Source organism: Lineus longissimus, chromosome 7 (assembly GCF_910592395.1).
Source record: "Lineus longissimus chromosome 7, tnLinLong1.2, whole genome shotgun sequence".
NCBI lineage: Eukaryota > Metazoa > Nemertea > Pilidiophora > Heteronemertea > Lineidae > Lineus > Lineus longissimus.
In genome coordinates this window covers 2,559,505-2,580,468 of record NC_088314.1, presented here as the reverse complement: position 1 = coordinate 2,580,468, position 20,964 = coordinate 2,559,505, and the positions used below count along the sequence as shown (strand labels likewise).

General features: G+C 42.0%; 2 protein-coding genes across 6 annotated transcripts in view; one reads left to right on the top strand and one right to left on the bottom strand.

Moving 5' to 3' along the window:
- Positions 1–11,385, bottom strand: part of LOC135490735 (ELKS/Rab6-interacting/CAST family member 1-like) — a 50,344-nt gene extending 38,959 nt beyond the window's left edge. For all 4 annotated transcript variants that reach the window (XM_064776151.1, XM_064776152.1, XM_064776154.1 and 1 more), the window contains exon 1: positions 9,842–11,385. In XM_064776151.1, the coding sequence (XP_064632221.1) occupies positions 9,842–10,873 (1,032 nt within the window). In that variant the 5' untranslated portion in view covers positions 10,874–11,385. The remainder of the gene's footprint in view (positions 1–9,841) is intronic.
- A 4,660-nt stretch (positions 11,386–16,045) lies between these two features.
- LOC135491140 (uncharacterized) lies at positions 16,046–20,814 on the top strand. 2 transcript variants are annotated; one of them, XM_064776820.1, is made up of 10 exons: positions 16,478–16,608; positions 16,753–16,854; positions 17,119–17,212; positions 17,468–17,535; positions 17,834–17,952; positions 18,181–18,256; positions 18,484–19,184; positions 19,450–19,610; positions 19,752–19,865; positions 19,979–20,814. In XM_064776820.1, the coding sequence occupies exons 1-10, from the start codon at positions 16,576–16,578 to the stop codon at positions 20,320–20,322; spliced, it is 1,812 nt and encodes a 603-aa protein (XP_064632890.1). In that variant the 5' UTR covers positions 16,478–16,575; the 3' UTR covers positions 20,323–20,814. The 2 variants fall into 2 exon arrangements, with proteins under 2 accessions (XP_064632892.1, XP_064632890.1); XM_064776822.1 differs by lacking the exons at positions 16,478–16,608; positions 17,119–17,212 and adding an exon at positions 16,046–16,462.
- Positions 20,815–20,964: the final 150 nt, after the last annotated feature.

Here is a 20,964-nt window from a genome sequence, read left to right as displayed (position 1 = left end):
ACCAAGCTATCTGTACTTTTGCTTTGAGATATCAGAAATGGCATCAATGTATGGGGTATTTCCATTGCTCACATCGAGAAAAGATCATCATCAACAACAACATATCATGTCATATTCTCAACAAGAGAGATCATGTTGCTACAGACAGACATATTCTAGATTATTGTAGGTATTGTTGATATAAAGGTCAAAAGCTCACTGGATGTCGTACATCATCGACTAATCATCAATAGCCGTTCCTTGTAGGCCAAGGAAAGAAATCAAGTCTGTTGAAGCAAGGCTTATTCATTCAACAGAACATTTAACAACCTATGGAATATGAATAGAATAGAATGCAAATGGAATAAGAAATATAAAACTCTTCCCCACCATCTTTAAACACCAAAGCATGATCGTCTGCTCATGCTCCAGGGCACAAGACATTGCCGGGTTTCACCTGTCGTCAATTTTGTTCGCCTTTGTTCGATTCATTACGAGATCAAACAGGTGATGTCTGTCAGCGAGATGATCTTGGGGTGTACTCAAGACTAACCAATCAAAGACTGGTTTTAAGAAACCGGAGATACGATGTACATAATCGTTCAATGCCTTTCAACATGTTCAATTTGGATCGACAATGGGTTGGCAGTACACCACATAGTTTGATGGTCATGAGGTCATGTTTTGGAAAGGCCCTTGTATCGACTTCTTCGTACCAATTGATCCTAGATCGGTGACTCTCGAGTACATAACCTTTATGGACGTAATGGATTCTATTGTGGTGATCTCATCTCGAGTTTTCACTTCTCCGCTGATCAGCGCACAACGATCAGACCAGAAACTTAGCAAAACTGGGAACAACCAGCAGTGGCCGTCATGCTTATAGAATTCTTCTAAGTTGCTCTGGAAGGAGACCTGCCTAGGGCCATGCTGGAGTGGGTAAGGGTTTGGCCTTTATGGCATTCTCCCCCCCCCCCCCCCCCTCCCGACTAAAATGCTTCGGCAGGCCTGCTGTAACCATGGTCTCTTCGTAACTCGAAAGAATAGCAATTTGGAATGCTCCAACAGGATAATGACGCCTCCTAAAAAACGTGTAGACAGAAATTAATTAAAAATTCATTGCCAACCAGTTAATCAAAATTCATTGTCCTTTGAGAGACTATGTGGTGTATTTATTTCAATTTTGAAAGTAGATAAACATCCAGTATACATAGTGCATAGTCATAGTGACAACATTGCTATCAGTGGTAGACAGAGAGTTCCCGATGCATGCTCAGAAAAGAGAAGCAAACATTCCAACAACCATGCCAGTTATTCATCTTGATCAGTAAGGTTTTTACATCTGATCATCTTCCGAAGGACTTGATATATTAAAACCCTTGTATTGTTACCTATAGTCAGAATGCCAGTAATTTTGTTTGCTCTCAGATGAAGTGTCCCAGTATGCCATTAGCAATTATCAAAAAATTGTTTTCAAATGGTCAATAACTGCAATTGGCAGTTCTCTTGAATCACCTCTACAGAGTCAATATTTCATTACGTGCTTTCCATCCGAAACAAACGGCTCGAGCTACTGTAGAGACCAGTCCTTTGCCCCACCAGAGGCATGATTTCTCAATACTCCAACGGTTAAGTCTCATCAAAGATTCTCATCACCCAATCAGGCTCTAGCGATACCCGTCCTCGACGACTACAAAGTAAGGATAAGGAGGCAATATTGTTGAGGCGTCCAAAGGAGACGGACACACTCTCCATCAGTTCCGGCAATCAGCTCGGACTCCAAGCTGAACCAATTATCCAATTTTCAAAGCATGTCAGTTTTTGTTGCCGATCTGGATGCTTGCTACGACTTGTGCACACAAACACCGGATGTTGGCATTTTCCGGTATGTCTGACCTCCGGAGTATTAGTTTTTCACGTTTCCATGGTAACATACGGTAGGAACCTGTGATCTTGGAAAGCCTAGATGATCTGGCAAACAAGGGAGTGTTTGGTTTCATTAAGGACATGTTCCTTCTGACATATGATCAGTCTTGTCGAGTGCGGTCCTATATCTCTCTATAACGGCAGACCTTGGCATTTAGCGCGATATTCAGGATCCGAAGCACACAAAGGCTGCGTTAAGCTCTTCTTCTGAGTGAACTCGCAGGAAGCTCTACCGCCGCATTCACCAAGGACAATTTTGCTATAATCGATCACAGAGGAAATCTTGATCAAGGCCAAAACCATCAGGAAAGCTGAGGATGAGTTCTTTGATGGTAAAATGCATGTTTTAAAAAGTTTTAATGGCCAGCCACGTTCCAGTAGGGACGAGGAATCTAATTATCTAAATGTATAGAGCGATAAATCAAAAGTGACGCATACATACATGATTTTACTTTCTCCTTTATTATTTATGCATTTTAGCCATTAGCAGGCTAGCCTAATGCCTCATACCATCAGGATTATCTCCAAATGGGCAAAACTGAAAATTGGACATTCTGACACTTCCAATGTAGATTCGATAGGGAGAAGAAAATGGTCAGAATAAGATGATACAGGGTGTACCTGTGTAAAGGGCGGTAGTGGCCAAATGTACCATGTTTCATTCAGTTACCTCTGTCAAGATGATCCCTAAATTCAGATAACTTTACATTTTAAAAGTTAAAATTGAAAGCTACAATGCAAAAACTGCTTGTAACAGCTAATGAGAACATCCACACTGTATGAGGTCATCAAAAACGCTACTTTAGTTTAACTTCTTGTTCAAACTCTGATGCTAATTGGACCAGTTAGCATACCGTTCACGACGGTGACTTCACAATTGTTTTTTCTGATCAATTCCTGAGGATGATGTCGACATGATAATTTCACGATTGGAGTAATTATTGTCGTTACTCAGTTGCATGATCAAATTATTTCCTCGTTAGGAAATTTTGTGCAGTAGGTGATTACGATATCATAACTGCCTAAAACGATGAAGGATGATTCAAAACTAATTTTCAAAGCCATTTAATAAAGATATATAAAAAACTGTTTCAAAACTCCATGTGATATTTCAAAAACATTTCATCCAATTTGAATGAGCCAAAAGCTTTCCATCCCCATCTCACACAGGATCAGATTTCTTTTCAGCCTTTACAGCTTCTTGTTAAAAGACGCATAATCTTCAGAATAATATCGCCAAATTTACAATGTTGTATTCATGGCGATACAATCCCATGGGGCCGTGCAAGACAGAAAAGCCGAACATTGATCTTGGCAATAAACATGAGAACCGAAAATGTGGAAAATCATTGTAAACTGGATGGCGAGAGATTGGCTTGATGAAATCTATGGTTACTATTGGTTGACCAACAAACTGTAATGGCTGATTTCCCGCTCTGAAGTACAGCTGGTGCAAATGGGCCAAAACTCACACTGGTCATCCTGATAGTATGATGGGGTATACTGACTCTGTAAACCTACAAATTTTGGCTGGCATCTTAGTTTAGTGGATTTTGCAAAGTAGCGAGATTCACGAAATGAAAATCACAAACATATACTTCTTGACTGGGAAAACTGAAAAAAATTTGTAATCCGCCAAAACAAAAAGTTTGAAAATTCGGTTTTCTGCAAGTCAGTCACAGCTAGAATTCCCCCAAGTGTTGAGGCAAATACACCAATATACCAGTAAATCTAATTAACCGAACAGCTCATGCATTATTCAGTATATTTATTACAATATCATAAAATTCCCAATAACATTATCCAATAATACCTGATAATGAATATTTACCGATGTCAGTTTCAAGTCGCTTGTCAATAATTGATGAATTGACTGTTTGCAGTGAAAGGGAACTTGGATTAAGAAACCATAAGAATTACGTCGTGCCAACTGAAGTGACTTCTGCCGGAAGTCTTAGGAAGAATACAGTGAATGGCTAAGATTACCCTGCGATACAGTGTAATGCTGAACCAGGACTTTTCTTCTCAAAGAATTGTTGTTTCCAACATCTTGTGCGCTCCCACAATGACAGCGGCTCCAACAACTGCAGTGGTACCGTACCATATGTCATTTGCATCACGTCTCCATTTTCTGCCTGCACATGAACGAATCACAATGCCAACACCTTTCAGCGATAAAACTCCCAACTTATTTTTGGCTAAATCCAAAACGGCAACAGCTGCTCAAATCAGAAAATCTTTACAAAAGTAGCTATCATGACAGATCTGCATTTCTCTCCGAGATTCTGGACATCCAGCTGATTGATTGCCAATAGCTAGCTGTAATCACTTGCTAAATCCTCCACATAGCATTGGCTATGTTAGACCATGTTTCAGTCTGGTGAATGAGTGAATGCAGAACTTCGGGAGCTAAAGCAGATATAGTGAAGAATAAAGAGGCAAAAGTTTCAAATGTTTAGTCGAGCAACAGGTAGTTGGTCAGTCTGCATTCAGCCAATAGTATTGATTGGTAAAAACGATTTTCATAACCACAAGGCATTGTTTATTCATCATGTTCATGAGGTGTATTGATATTGTTCAAGGGTCCACATTTCAATAGCTGGGCACATTTAGGTTCATGAGTTGTTGCTGAATGACATTCCAGCATGGCCGTGGACCACATTGAACCCCTTCAACAAGTCTCTGACAGCAGCAGCGTGCTCAGACATTGGCAGTGTATAACACTATTATACTGACAGATTTTCAAACCAGACGGAGCCTACTAACTAAACTGTTCAGTACTTCTGTCTTCTCCTTTGCAGCTGAGCACACTGCAATTGTTTGTTCAGAGCAAGTGCTGTGACTGATGTTCATGAATAAAAAGTAAATGGCTTTCTGTGTTCCCATTAGGATCCTCGATTCTACATACATGTACAAAATGTACCTTCCATCTCCGCAGCCTGATGGTGCTTTATGCTATCACAACTCAGGTAGACTTATTGAAAGTATACACCTCGGGGATCGGCATGTTTCCATCTGGGGCATTACCCATAATGCCCTGTATTCAAACTTTGAGATTGATGATTTTAGCTCAGTCGAAAGGTGTGAGGGTATCGTATGTACATTGCGGTTGAATAATTGCGTGTATGTGGTATTTGGTTCAGATCAGCAACAGGCTGTATTGAATAACAAATCATCGCAGGTGTGTAGTGCTATTCCAGTGTTCTAAGTTCGCCTCAGCTGCTACATCTCGAGGAGAAGAATTCCCGCTGCTTTAGGTCAATCATGGGGTCAATTTGATCCTTCCTCAGCAGATCAACTCTCGTATTTCGTACGTTTGGGAAATGTTCAGATGATCAGCTTTCATCTGGGTAACTTAAAATAAGAAACATGAGCAATGACTTAGCCAGGAGTTTTCCAATCGTTTCATGAGGTCGAATAGGTTCTATCATCCAATTTGCTCTATATTTGCTGCATACATGTACATGTACTTCTACAGCAACAACTTCAATATTCGGTTGATAACAAGTCTAAGCTATCTGCCCTAGTCGAGCGTACAGAGAATAATTATTTCGCTAAAATACCATGTTTATGGTCAATTATGAACATTTTGGATCCCTCGGCTCGTAACTTAGATTGATATTGCACTATGAAGATCATATCCACTCAGGAACCATGTGGCCAATGCTGTTTGAGCATTTTTTACAACGAATACCATTATAAAAGTGATAGTGTTCATATCATGATAGTGGCAAGTACTCTGGTCTGCTGAGTATTACACTACATGCCATGGTGAGCAATTATGGCAATTTTATAGCTATTTCTGTGTTGAGACTCGTAGACCTAATTTACAATGCATTATTCAGCAGATGAATGTAACTGTAGGGATTGGCATCCACAAATAAAAACTTGAGCCCAGCTTCAGACTTGGACTTGGAGCATGAAACTACCATCGAAGTTTTTCTTGTACACGTACATCCCCTCAAGGGTATGCACTAACGACATACAATATAATGCCAACCGATGGCAAGTGGACCCCTTATCCAAGACATGCACATTCTGGATATGATTTCACCCAGCGGTTGACATGCTTTGATATTATTGTGGCGCAGCGCCTTGTTCTGTTGAGACTTGAGGAGCAGGGTCATGTAAAACATGCACTTAAACGGGAACATTAATCTAAATGATCACAATATATCGACAATATTCTCAATATTCCAGAGCGTGGAATTCCTTCGTTGTTTGAAAAGAGGATTTTTATAAGCAGGTCCATTTCATATTGTCAGTAAAGACATGAATAGACAATATTGGAATTCTGGTTCCTGAGTATTTCGGGGTAAACTCAGATCTGTGTGAAGCTGTACAAGTAGATGTTGGGTGTTTGTAGTGTGTGTCAGTATAATCAATGTTTCTCTGGCACTCCACCGATATCATACGAAACATGGAGTTGAAATATCAAGTTTACAGTGACCAATATGTTTCTCAGCAAAAGATATCGGATTCAGATTATTACTATAAGTGTACCGCGGTAAGGACAATTTCCCCCCCAAGAAAAATGTGTAGTGAGAGACCATAACTTATCATGTAACACTACTACGCAATACAATTTATTAACAGCCCTTCAATCTTCATGGAATAACAACCTCGATGGAGATGCTGTAAATACGTGGTGCGTTTACTTGTATGTTTCCACTCGTCATGAATAGCTACCATTGTTTCATTGCACAGCAGACATATATCTGTCAATTTTTTTCTGATCTTTGACTCCTGCGAGATCATCTATCTTGTATTAGATGAGTAAAGACATAACGGCTACAGTTCAGGGGCGTTATGGGCTCAAGTTTCGGGTGATAGGCAAGTCTTTCTTAATAGGTTGTGCCATTCTTAAAGAAACCTCTGGCACAACAGCTAAAAAACCACAGCTATTGCCAGCAGGTTGTAGGAAGCCAACCGATGTCATCCCCCAGGAAACATTACAACAAAGCAAATCACAATACCACTAACTCAATATTCATCTAAAGATCTTCTCAAACACAGAAAGCTTGCCATTGGCAAGTCAACAACAAGTCGAAAAACCTAATTAGGATTAGGCTTTTTCGCAGTTGAAATTGACAGAGAAGAAAACACTCCAAAACAATGATGCCCAGAAGCACCATACCAGGGAAATGAAGAGATGAAAATTGAAAACCCTGATAAGAAAGCTAGCACAACCCCACTAAAGGCACAAATTGTAACTTCAGTTACTTGAGTACCGCTTATGGGTAAGACTGCAACAAGGAGCCTGGAAAGATGCATGTAGTATCCAGTATTTGCCCTGATTTAATTAAAGTCATCAGATCCTCTGTTATTTTATCACCCTTCAAACTTTTTGAAAGTCACTGTTCCACAGTTTCGTGGATTTTATGACTTGGGGAGGTCTTTTACCTGTTGGCCTGCAGACGTGTTCAAAATAGTCAAAGAAGTTATTATGGTATCCAAGACACAACAAACACATTAGCTTTCCTCACATGCTTTCAAAAGTGAAACACAATTGGGGCGCAAACCCAGCGGGAGGAAACACAAGACAACTTCCTGTCATGATATTGGCACCGATTTTCTCTGAAAGGAACAACATCGTGGAAGAGGGAGTGGGTGGACTTGAAAATAATATGCAGTGGCTTTACTTTAAAAGGTCATGTTTGAAAAGAGTTCATTGTCGTCTCTCAAGCACGAAAGGACATCACCTAGCACATTGACCAAAAGAATTTGATTGTGAAGTTCCGCATGGGTGAAGAGAAACAAAACTAGAGTGGAGTGGGCAATGAAGATTGTGCTGAATGTTAGTGAGGGAAGGTGGGCAAGGCAGAATCCTTCCACCAACAGGTCATGCCAGCTGCGGGCATATTGCATGTGTGGCTCATGTTGAAGATGGCTCTCCACAACCAGTGTATGATGAACATGTAAACCTATATATTGTCGTAGTAGTACGTGTAGTCTAAGATCAAGAATTCAATTGTAGAATGTTCTTTGGTTTTCGATCTAGGGCAAGCGATGCTGTCTACATTTTCTATGGCAATGTGAACCATTGATGTGATAGATCCATTCAATGTGCTAACTCCATGACCTCACCACCAATCATTAAGGCAATTTGCCCACATTTAACCAAGTACAACAACATAATTATTATTTTTTGCATAGTGGGCCATAGAAAAGTTGTTCTGGAACCTGACATACATTCATCAGAGAGACCAGTTGCTGGGGGCACCAGTTGCCAGATTTTTAATGAAATGGCCAGGGCCATTGTGCTCACCTCATGTGGAGGAAAGATGGATAAAGAGCATGGTCTTGTGTCATGTAGTGTTAGGTTTGATGTAGGTCCAAGCAATTACAATTTCCCCAAAATGGCCAATTTACAGTACATTCGACCTCTGTGACCTTGAAAAGTAGGTCAAATCAAAGAAGACCCGGGTGACACATTGAATGGTTGTTAGAATTAGATGTCCCTATGATATAAAATTGGTGCCAATCAGGCAAGTCATTACTAGGAATAATGGCATTTTGAAGAATTTAGGATTTGGCCCCCTCCCTGGAGGCCAAACGGCAAATCAGATCGCACCAAACTTCGGTACCTGAGATCACCTGACCAAGGGGTACATGTGTACTTAATCTGTGATCAATAGTCATTGCAGTTAAGAAACGTGCCATAGTTACGGCCTGACGGCGAATTTACGCCATTTGACCTCTGTGACCTTGACAAGAAGGTCAAATTAAAAACCTGTGTGACATATACTGTATGGTGGTTAGATGTACCCATGATATCAAATTGGTGGCAATCGGGCAAGAAGTTAAGGAATAATCACATTTTAAAGGTTTTTGGATTTTGCCCCCTGGTGGTCAAGTGGTGAATCATATTGGACCAAACTTCGGTCCCTGAGATCACCTGACTAAGGGGTAAATGTGTACCAAATTTGGTATCAATAGTCATTGCAGTTTAGAAACGTGCCATCGTTACATCCTAACGGCCAATTTACACCATTTGACCTCTGTGACCTTGAAAAGGAGGTCAAATCAAAAACCCGGAGGATATATGATGCACCTTTGCTAGAAGTACCTACCATATTTTTTTCAAAATTTCCTGACTACTATTAAGGGAGATATTGCATATTTTCACTTTTAACGTTTGGCCCCCTGGTGGCCAAACCATGTAACGAATCGGACCGAAACTTGGTCTCCCAGGTGTCATTACATAAGGGTACATGTGTACCAAGCTTCAACTCAATAGCTCTAACAGTTACGAAACGTGCCCTGCTAACGGACGACGGACGACGACGGACGACGACGACGACGACGACGACGACGACGACGACGACGACGACGACGACGACGACGACGGACGACGGACGCCACGGTATGGGATAAGCTCACCTCTGCTAAGAGGTGAGCTAAAAACTACTAACCAACTTTCTTCTATGTTCATCAAATATGATGTCTTGCCACACCAACTTTTTGTGAAATAACTATTATGCATGATGGTTAGCCTACTTCATCAATAGTCCCGTTTACACGATGCGGGTTTGATCCCGATCGAGACCTGTTCGGTTCAACATGCACCATGTAAAAAGGCCTATTGGCAGTCTATTTATAATAAACTGTTGATACATGCAATATTCACAAACCAACTGACACTGACACTTTCACATGGTTCACCTGGTAAAACATGTAGGAGTTGACCATGTAATCGGCTGATCAACATTGCTTAGCGGTTAGAAACCAGAGCGGAGGAGTGTTATCAGAGAAAACCCCTTCAATTAGAGGGGAATTAATATGTAATAGCTAATAATTTGTTGCTGCGTTGTATAAGGTCATCTTTTTTTGGAACTGATATGTATCAGAACTCAAGTTTGCCATGCTAAACTGACCTATCAAAGTGCATGATTATGAATAGGTACAAGTATAGGGACGATGTCTGGTTTCTTACCTGTTTTTCCAATTGTAGTTGCCGAAGTTGCTCATTCAAAAGTGCAAACCTTGCACTTTCCTCTTTGCGAAGGGAACGTTCCTTTTTAAGTTCAGGGCTCCAGAAAGTTTTAATACTATTCATGGTCGAATTCAACTTGTCCTTATTTAGATCCAATTCTTGTTGTAACTTAGCACATTCATGATTAAGATTGGCGATATCCGTTTGAAAATCGAGAAGAAGATGATCCCGCGATTGTGAATGCGGCATCACTGCCGTGAAAGGGTCTCCTGCTAAGCTGTTCAGGCCAGAAGATGAGGATGGGGATTTATCAAGGAAGTAATCCTGATCCAACGAACCATGGCGAACTCGTCCATACATATTGAAATCAGGCCTGTCTAAGGTTCTAGTCAAGAAGTCCCTATCAAGAGACCTGTCTCGTCCTGGTGGTGGACTAGGTTTAGGTTGGATCACTTGGGCCTCTCTATCTAACTGGCGATCTAACGAACGATCGCGCACCAAGGGTCCCCGATTCTGTGCAACTCCGATTTCACGCTCGACCCTCTCTACTGATCGGTCACGCATGACGTTTTTCATACTTGTCATGCTGCTTGATCGACTGTGCGATGGACTCTGGAAGGGAGTTCCCCTGGGGGAAGGCACTGGACTTGTGGAACGCCCGCTCTCATTGAGATACGGGTTCTGCCTGTGGTCCATGTGGCTGGGCATAGCATTATGGCTCGACAGAGCATTGCTAAGACTGGGCATAGTATTGTGGCTTGGCATAGAATACTGAATGCTGTACTGCAAGGAATCCATCTGTAGAGATAATGGACTGTTAGACCGACATGGACTTCCTTGAATAACACCCTGATTTTGTCCGTCCCGACGACGACTACGGTTAGGCGACAATACCTGGTTATGAACTGGGCTGCCTCGATTTGATCCTGAATGGCTGCCAGAACTTTTTGTGGGGCTCTGTCCGACGTGGCTTATATCTGTACGCGAAGATCTCGGAGAGCCTTGCCCAGCATACATGGAATTGTGAATCATGACTTCACTGTCCAGACATGAAATGTACCCACATGAGGAAAACTCCTAAAGATTGAGTTACTAATCCGTTGTATTGGGAATGCTTGCTGAAGACATTAGCAGAAATACACACCAGGAAATACCGAATGACTCACCAGGATAGAATCCTGCAGGCTGCATAACAGAATACATAAAATACCCCACTCAGTTACCTGAACAGTATGGCACAAACATATCCACACATACAATGGTATACACTATCACTGCCTGTGAGATCACACATAGGATAGGTCCTCGGGAAGAGAAGTCAGAAGAGAGAAAGCACTGACAACTTTCTCCAACCAAGACCAAGTTATAAAAACACTTTTCCTCAGAGATATCTGGTTCCCGTAGTCGCGGATCTCTTCTATTTACAAATAGGATTAATTCCTAGCCTTCTGATTTGATCGTCATATCAACAATACTTAGAAATCCGGCGAAAAGCGAACAAAATCTAAGCACCTGGCCTACTGAAAATGGCATAGTGATAGACTGATAAAGTGATAGTTGGATATGTGGGGGCGCTGCATGCTGCCTTTTCCGGAATTACTTCGCTCAGAAAGCGTCTGCTACCCACTTATTAATCAACAGCAATCATCAAACACTATTTAACAATGGTGTGATGTTTATTCAGTAATCAGAAGTACATGCGGCACGTGTGGCCAGTAATCATACAGGCTGATTACCAACACAAAGGTATTTCTTCTCTGGTTTAAATCTCTTCCTGGATTTGACCAAGAAGTTTCAACCGCACTACCCTGTGAAAATTAATGTACACACCATAGTACATAAACATGTTCACTGCAGTGGGCACCTGGAGGTCTGGTTGCAAATTCCAGGAAAATCTTTCTCGCTTCTGATTGGCTAACTCCCATAAGCGCGCAAAATTCAAAGTTATGGTCTCACAAGCCGGTGAGGAGGCCAGGCCTACCTGCCTCCAAAAATGACGCGACGTCATTTCATGCATACCCCTGTTCCAGCGGCTGTAGACTTGGCAGTACCTTACTCTCACACAAACCTATACATTTCTGAATAGCTTGTCACTTGTAGAATACATCTGGCCAAGTTTCAACGTCCTTTAGACATACACTACAGTCATGCATAGACTGATGCAGCACAATGCATGAGCCACCCTGTGTAGTGTATGTTAAGGCAAATTTGAAAAATTTCACCTTTATGTCTTATAACTTCAAGGATGGTGAAAAAAGAATACACATCTACTCATCACCTTGAGAAAGCCAACTGACGACTATTTCAAACTTTTATATAAAAATAGGCTGTCGATGCGGCTTTTGTTTGAGTTTTTTGCCCTCGAAATTTTACCTTGAGAACATGTGCAATCTCACAAGGACCAGTCGATGTCAACATCCTGTTGAGCTATAAATAGCATGCAGGACCTGCTCACCGCGTAAGTGCACAGAAGAAACTGGTATTTTCCTCAAATAATCGCCAGAGCTACCCCTTCACAAAAAAACATCGGACATTCACATTTGAACAGGAAGCATTAGGGATAGAGTAGGCCCATGTATCCATGGTAATCACTCGAGATTGAAGAACTAGTTTTGATCATCACTGGCTAGTGAGACCTATGAGCTCTGTGTTCCCTGACCTTTTCGCCCTCAGTCGTTTCGCTCCCTTGGACTTTTTGTTGGGATTGAGAAAGCCCGGGTGAGAACGTACCCCGGGAAAGCACAAACTGTGGATGTGATTTGTAGGGTTGTCAAATCTACTAAGAAGGAATCGTTTGGTCATCTGCTGTGTGATCTTTGGCAGGTCACTTGTCTTTTATTCTTTATCATTCGTCGTTCATCAAGAGTGTGATCCTCGGCAAGTAAAACTTCTCCTGCAGCCATTTCATTAGTGAGATCTGGGACTTATTTTGGGAGTTATTTTGGCGTCTAGATCAGTCATAAGCATCCATCTTTTGAAAAAAACTTTGAATATTTATTTGAGTATGAGTATTTTTCGCACTGCGGTCCAAAAGGACAGTAATATGGAGTAAAAACTTATTAAATCAGTCTTGTCAAATTATTGATGGTTACATCTACAGTCGTGCTGAGGAAATCAGGGGTTAATTATATATAATGTTCGCTGTTCGCTTCTCCGGCCCCTTACCTCATTGGGCGATATGAATAAAGACTAGCAAATGCTTTTACTTCAATTCTGTACAGAAAGGCCTAGTGTAAATGTACATTAAGTTTTAGATAAAAGCATTTGCTAGTCTTTATTCATATCGCTGGGTCAAGTTGCTTACCTGGTTGTGCCAGCATTTCCAGTATCTATCAGGTCTGGTTGTGACAGCATGCTTTATTATCAGGTCTGGTTGTGGCAGCATGTTATGGTATGGTTGTTGTAGCAGTATCTGCTGTCTCTTCGGGTCTGGTGTTCTGATTTCATGCAATCCCTTTATGAAAATGATCAGGTATTCACTAAGTGAACATGAGGCACATTTTTCCTAAGGGTGGAGACAAGATCCACCCAGTAGAAACATGGTGCACTACGTTGGGAGAGGACACATCTAGAGCAAACAAAGTAGGCATAGTGAAGGGGCATGGCACATCCAGCAAAGACTTTGTACACTCTCTGGCAACATGGGGAGCTATGAAGGGGAGGCACATCCATAAGAGATAGGCCTACAGTGCACTACTGTCTCATTGACCGAAAGTCATTTCTGCAGGTAACAATATAGAGCGACGGTAAAATAAACAGGCCCGCACTTTCGCTTTGATGTCTTTGTGACTTCCTCATCTCTCTCATCATGTTGTCAACACGGTGGAGCAGCCAGGACTGATTCGGCCTGGCTGTGTGACTTCCTCATCTCCCTCACCATGTTGACAACTTGGCAGAGCAGCCAAGACTGATTTGGCCTGGCTGTGACTGTCTCATCTCTCTCACCATAATTATTGTCAACACGGTGGAGCAGCCAGAACTGATTCGGCCTGGCTGTGACTGTCTCATCTCTCTCGCCATATTAACAACTAAACAGTGCGGTGAAGATTGATGTGGCCTGGCTGTGACTGTCTCATCACTCGCATCATGTTGTCAGTACGGTGGAGCAGCCAGGATTGATTCGGCCTGGCTGTGACTTCCTCACCTCTCTCATCATGTTGTCAGCACGGTGGAGCAGCCAGGAATGATTCGGCCTGGCTGTGACTTCCTCATCTCTCTCATCATGTTGTCAACACGGTGGAGCAGCCAGGACTGATTCGGCCTGGCTGTGACTGCCTCATCTCTCTCACCATGTTGACAACTTGGCAGAGCAGCCAAGACAGATTTGGCCTGGCTGTGACTGTCTCATCTCTCTCACCATAATTATTGTCAACACGGTGGAGCAGCCAGAACTGATTCGGCCTGGCTCTGACTGTCTCATCTCTCGCGCCTTATTAACAACTAGGCAGTGCGGCGAAGATTGATGCGGCCTGGCTGTGACTGTCTCATCACTCGCATCATGTTGTCAACGCGGTGGAGCAGCCAGGACTGATTCGGCCAGCTGGTTGTGACTTCCTCATCTCTCTCATCATGTTGTCAACATGCTCTCACCATATTAACAACTAGGCAGTGCGGCGAAGACTGATGCCGCCTGGCTGTGACTGTCTCATCTCTCTCACCATATAGACAACTTGGCAGAGCAGCCAAGACTGATTTGGCCTGGCTGTGACTGTCTCTCATCTCTCTCACCATGTAGACAACTTGGCAGAGCAGCCGAGACTGATTTGGCCTGGCTGTGATTGTCTCATCTCTCTCGCCATATTAACAACTAGGCAGTGCGGCGAAGATTGATGCGGCCTGGCTGTGACTTTCTCATCACTCTCATCAATGACATCATGTTGTCAACACGGTGGAGCAGCCAGGACTGATTCGGCCTGGTAGTGTCTTGTCTAGCTGGTAGGTGCCACCATCTGAGCTACGAGATAGAACTACGGGATTACTTAAAATCAAAAATTACCCATCATAGGGTGGAACGCGGGACGAGTTATTCCATGAACCCTAAACATGGTAATGACGACCGTTGCCGGTCACAGCTTTTCTTTATTCCAACCTATCATCTTTCCCGGACGCGAGTACTCGGAATTACTGTCGTTTCGCTACATTGCCAGTTCGCTACAAGTCGTTTCGCTACATGTGGCGGTCGTTTCGCTACATGGTAGGTCGTTTCGCTACATGGGTGGAGTCGTTTCGCTACATGATGGGTATGGTCGTTTCGCTACATGGAGGACGTTTCGCTACATGGGTGGAGTCGTTTCGCTACATGGATGTAGTCATTATTTTTACTCTATTTTACCCTACTATAATTCCCGGTGGTGACTACAAATTTGAGAGAGAGTTGGTGATCGTCCCCGCCCGCCCCTACGAAAAACGCCCGGCCCCATTTTTTGTTAAAATCCTAAAAAAGTCTGCGTTGAAGTGCGGTTGAATGACCCCTGTGGAAAGATTCACCACCGGGAATTATAGAGTAAAATAGAGTAAAAATAATGACTACATCCATGTAGCGAAACGACTCCACCCATGTAGCGAAACGTCCTCCATGTAGCGAAACGACCATACCCATCATGTAGCGAAACGACTCCACCCATGTAGCGAAACGACCTACCATGTAGCGAAACGACCGCCACATGTAGCGAAACGACTTGTAGCGAACTGGCAATGTAGCGAAACAGCCTGATACCAGTACTCGCTGCTGGTACATCATCCAAGCTGATATATCCGCACGACACTAATCTTCTCTTGTGCTGCCATCTGAGCTAAGAAAATGGAACTAGGCAATCACTAAAAATTAAAAATATCGCCCGTTTTTAGGGCGGGGGACGATTTACAGCTGGAACCCCTGAACCAGCTTCCTCAGATCCGTCATTCATCAAGTCAAAGCAAGTATGAACCTGGTTTAATCTGTGGTTTATCTTATTAATACACGACCCAGCAAGTTCCTTGTATACTGTGCAAACTCTCGCGGCATTACTCCCATGGGTTTGACCTCACTACGTTTCAGCTGCGTTGCAGGTCAAATGTCTATGCTGTCACCTATTAGTGAGGATAATAACTAGTAGTCCCGGCAAATGTGGAAAATATTGACGCTGTTTACTTCTTCGCACTATTTGTACACGTTGTAGTGACTAACACATGTAAGGCCAGAGTCCTCTATTAAAACATGTGTACATTACGTGTACATTGTTGTGCATAGGTTTTGGTAAAAAAAGTACTCATTGGACCAATCAATCTGCACAAAATTTTATACGTGTCAAGAAGAACCCTTTGCCAATAGCATAATAAAGTTTTAAAAAATTCCAATACCGATTGCCTGAGAAAAAAAGATTTCCGTACACCATATCCATCAAAACGTCACTGGCGCATTGATATGGCCCTGTCAAAGTACAAGTTCTAAACTGACCAGTGAGACCACATTTTCTTAAATATATTATCAAAAAGCATATTTCTGTGATGGCCTGACTCTGTAGATTAAGAATCAACCACAGATTGAGAATTAATTCCACTTTGGTCCATCCCAGCCATGTATTTGCCACAACTTGACATTTTGATAAGCTCTATGTGACTTCCGGTCGTGGATGAATACAGGTCTCTGCCCTGATAGCTAACAAAATTAATTCGACTTAATATTTGCAGATATTTCTCCAATAAAACCATAATTCTGTTCATTGCGATATGACTTTGTTCTTAATTTGTTGTTCATGATGCAGCAGACAAATCAGTGCTTCGGGAAGGTAATTTCATTAGGCTATTTGAAAGATTGCGATTAGAAAAATTCAAAATTCATTATGAAAAAGTCAAAAGCCAATCTATGATCTGTCCAGGCTTTTCTGCAGTTGGGCCAAGACTTCATCTATATCCTTCCTTTCCACTTCCAGACCCAGTTTTCTGATGCTGAACATGCTGCCATTCAGAGTGCTTTGAGACAAAGGCTTGGCCAAGAATATATCAGTCAGCGTTCGGGAGCTGGTGGACAAAAGGTAACCTGATGATAAATACCTGTCTGCATGGGCTTTAAGCTGGACCCTGCATGAGAGTCAGTTTTATGGGTAGGCCTACTAGTCAAAATTTTAAAATAGAAATGAGGCCAGTCTACCCCACTAGATCTAGTGATGACAAATACGAAATTGGAACAAAACCAAAGCTAAAATCAATCCTTGACGTCAGTGGTTGAAGAGTCCAAATTTGTTGTTCGCCTTTCAGCTATTGCTATTCATTGTGAAATGATGTTAGTTCTGTTTCAGTTGGCTTACATAGAAGGATGGAGATTAGTCAACCTTGCCAATGAAACTTTTGGATTTAATGGCTGGTCTCATTCAGTTACAGGGGAGACTGTAGGTAAATATTGCTTTGTGATGGTGGCAAGAACAAACCCAGGCAGCATGATTCAGTTATGAATTGAAAGTTGTGGGCTTTCCTACTATAAGTTGCCTGATGGGGCGACAAGCTGATACAGGGAACACCAGAAACCACCAGGCTGCCCAGCTCTTGCATTGTGGAGTTCCATCTATTGTTGTAAAGGAGTATTCCATTTGTGCAAATGAATCCATTTTACAAAATTTGATAATATTAAAAAGGTTTATTTCATTACAGATTTCGTTGACCACAACAATGGAAGATACTATGTAGGTGTCAGTGCTTTCGTCAAGATACAACTGAAGGTAAGACTATTGTAGGGAGGGTTGTGGTCATTGAAACCGCCTTCGGAATCTTTGCACCAAATCTCCAAGGTACCAACAAGTCAAGAGCCTGAAGAGCATTTTAGATTCATTGCTAAATGATGTTGGCATGATGTCATGCACTGGTTGCATATTATGTCAACAGGATACACTAAAGTGTAGAAGAATCGTTTGGATTGGAGCGATTTGGGATTAAAGTTTGACATGTTTGAGCTTCAGTGATTAACACTTTAGATTGGGGAAACCAAATATAAAATCGTCTTACTAAAATAAATTTCAGGATGGTGTGTTTCATGAAGACATTGGATATGGTGTCAGTGAAGGGATGAGGTCGAAGGCTTTATCTCTGGAAAAGGCTCGCAAAGAAGCTGTGACCGACGGATTAAAAAGGGCGCTCAAGTAAGTTATGTTGTGTATTATGATATTATTATACTACATTTGAATAAAATCTGATGGCAGTATCCTAGCAAGGGCTTGATCCTGAATGTTCTGATTTAATGAAAAGTCTGCAAGTTGCTATCTACACGATATTTATTGCCTTTGACTTCCAATTCCAAACAGTTTTTGACATGTTTCTCTCTTCATATTAATTCCTACAAATCAACCTTCTCATTTGCTATTTTTCAGGAGTTTTGGCAATGCCCTGGGCAACTGTCTCGGTGATAAGAACTACCTGAAATCTATAAACAAGGCACCTAAACCTGTAAGTTTCTTAATTGATGTTTTTCTTGGTAGCTCCTGTGTACATTTCATTGTTTTAATTTTTTTGCGTTAATCTAATTTGGTGTAAATTTCCCTTGATTAACACACTACGGTAATAATACTAGGGACTTCAGAAAAGTATTAGAAAATATTGACCAATTTTTACATTTGTTGGCCCAACCATTGGCATTGCCTCTATTTTGACTCACAATGTTTGCAATTTTTCAGCCAGTTGAAAATTGTGAACTAAGAGAAATGAAGCATCAAGATCAGGATCCAAGGATCTGCAAAGCTCGTTACGAAAAGTCAACACCACCATCTAGGGTTGGAAACAATCACCAAGATAAACTGGTACCAGGTCTAAGTGCCCAACTAATGGGTCAAGGGGATATTGCTCAGAACAGGGCAGCAGACAATCAACCAAGCACACCCATGGGAATACTTATTCATGATACAAACACCAGGTCAGCATTGAAAACAGATGTAGGATTTGCCAGGCCATCAGGGCCGGTGAAGCCTATCCCAAAAATGTGCACTCCAAGTCTTCCGACACGGACAGTGGCACTGTCTGTTTCAACACCCACTGATATTGTCCAGCCAGTGGACACAAAAGGAACCGCTACCGATGCAACCAATTCTCGACCTTCGACCTCTGTATTCCCTCAAAAAATGAGCACACCGATATATCCTTCTCGTACCCTTGCAAAGACTGAAGTGATTTCTCCACAGCAAGCTGAATGTTCTGGAGTGAAACCGATTCAAGCCAATCAGAACTCTCGACCTTTGACCCCTACATGCCAGTCAATGCCAAAGCATCAACGGACAAGTACTTGTACCAACAGTATTCCGACACGGATTGAAAACGTCCCCCCTGGAGGTGAGCAACCAGGTGTATACCAGGTTGAGGAACCAGTCCGAAATACAAGCAGGTGAGTGAAGGTAAATTCTCAATGAAATGAATTCTTAACAGATCAAATAAAGACAGGCTGGCTCTGGTTGTGAAAATGTCTCATGTAGGGGCCAAGATGGTTGCGACGGTGTGTATTTTTAGTTGGTTTGACTTGTCCCCAAGTCCCTTTGCAGACTACTGCCGGGTTGAAAGCTGTGACCAGGTTGTTGACATCACTATCAGTCGTCATTGATACACAGACTGATGTTACTATGACTATTACTTCTTCAAATTTGCCATTTCAGTGAGGATGTCATCGATGATGTTTGTCTTTCACCAGCGGATCGTGAGCGTTTAGAAAGGAAGCAACGTCAGTTAAGAAAACAGCAAGAATTTAAGGAACGTTTGAAAAAGACACTCGTGGAAAAATCTGACCCTCAAACCAAAAAAGAGGATTGTGACATTGGTAAGGGAAACATAACATTTGAAGGAATGTGTGAAAGAAACCGGTTACCCACATTTTGATCATTTCGAGAATAACAGGTTTTTTGTCTGCTCTTACTGGGCCACATCAGGTAGAAACATACATGTACTTTCCTTTTTTCAGATTTTGAAATTCCCCTGGCTCATTCTACTCAAAAGGGAGATGCTTATGTGACACCAGCGAGAGATAAGACACCGGTCATGATGCCGGCCGAACTTCAAGCAGAAGACAACTTTGGTGAGTCGGCTGCACCAACATGTAACAGTCTCCTCCCCATTTGAATGGGTCGAAACCAATATAACTGAAAAAATACATCATTTTAAACATTTACATTTAAATTCTCTTTATAGATGAATCAGGCCTATGGGATGCCATTCCATTAGATGTTGATCTTTGCGGCGAAAAAGCAGATGAATGCGGAACGGTGGATACGAGGCAGCAAACACCCCTCGATGATAAAAGAAACAAAAATAGCAAAGACAATCTCAAAGGAATCACTGGGAATATACCTCTAAAACGGACTTCTCGAGGTTCCCCTGTGAGGCCAGTTGGGTCTTCGCATAGCTCTCCTGGTAGTAGGGAAGGAGCTTATGGTGTGATGACCAGGAGTCGCACTCCCAATAAAAGTGCACCATATGGTGATCGTAAACCCTACCCTAGCAGTTTTAGGGGAGGGTCTGCTGGGTGCTCTTGATGGTGCATGTAAGAACTGTAGTGTTATACTTGCCATTGCATTTTATCATGTTCTTGGTGTTCTGTGAGAAACACTAAGTCATGTCTCAAATTACGAGTAAATTGGCTCACAACCTCCTGATTAGAGCTCTCCAATCACAAAGTTACTGGTCTCTTGACTCGTCAGGCTGGGAAGTTAACGGGCTGTGAAGTACTTGTAGCATCTCAGTGCATTTGGTCATTTGTCACTTTCATGCCACAGAACCCTTGATAGCTCTGGTGGAATGGGTGAATCAGCTCCATTGGTTGGAAAATATCAAGGCATTGTTTGCACTCGTGTGGTGAAATAATAGCTTAAAGTTAGAGATTTGTGAGTGTCTGTTAGGTTCGTTGTTTATTAGTGGCCCTTAAGTGATATATTTCTATTGTCAATGTTTTAATGTGCCAGTCTGGTAAATTATTGCTTATTATTAGTATGTATTCATTATTGACAATAAATTGTTTATAAAATGAAGCATTTTGTTTTCGTCTCATCTTTGGATCCGTTTGAAATTTGTATTTGAGTCATGTTCTTCTGCTGACAGTGCTACTGTACACTGGCCCAATTCTGGGCCATAACGCCTTAATGATGATGATGATGATGATGATTGCATTCATGCTGTGG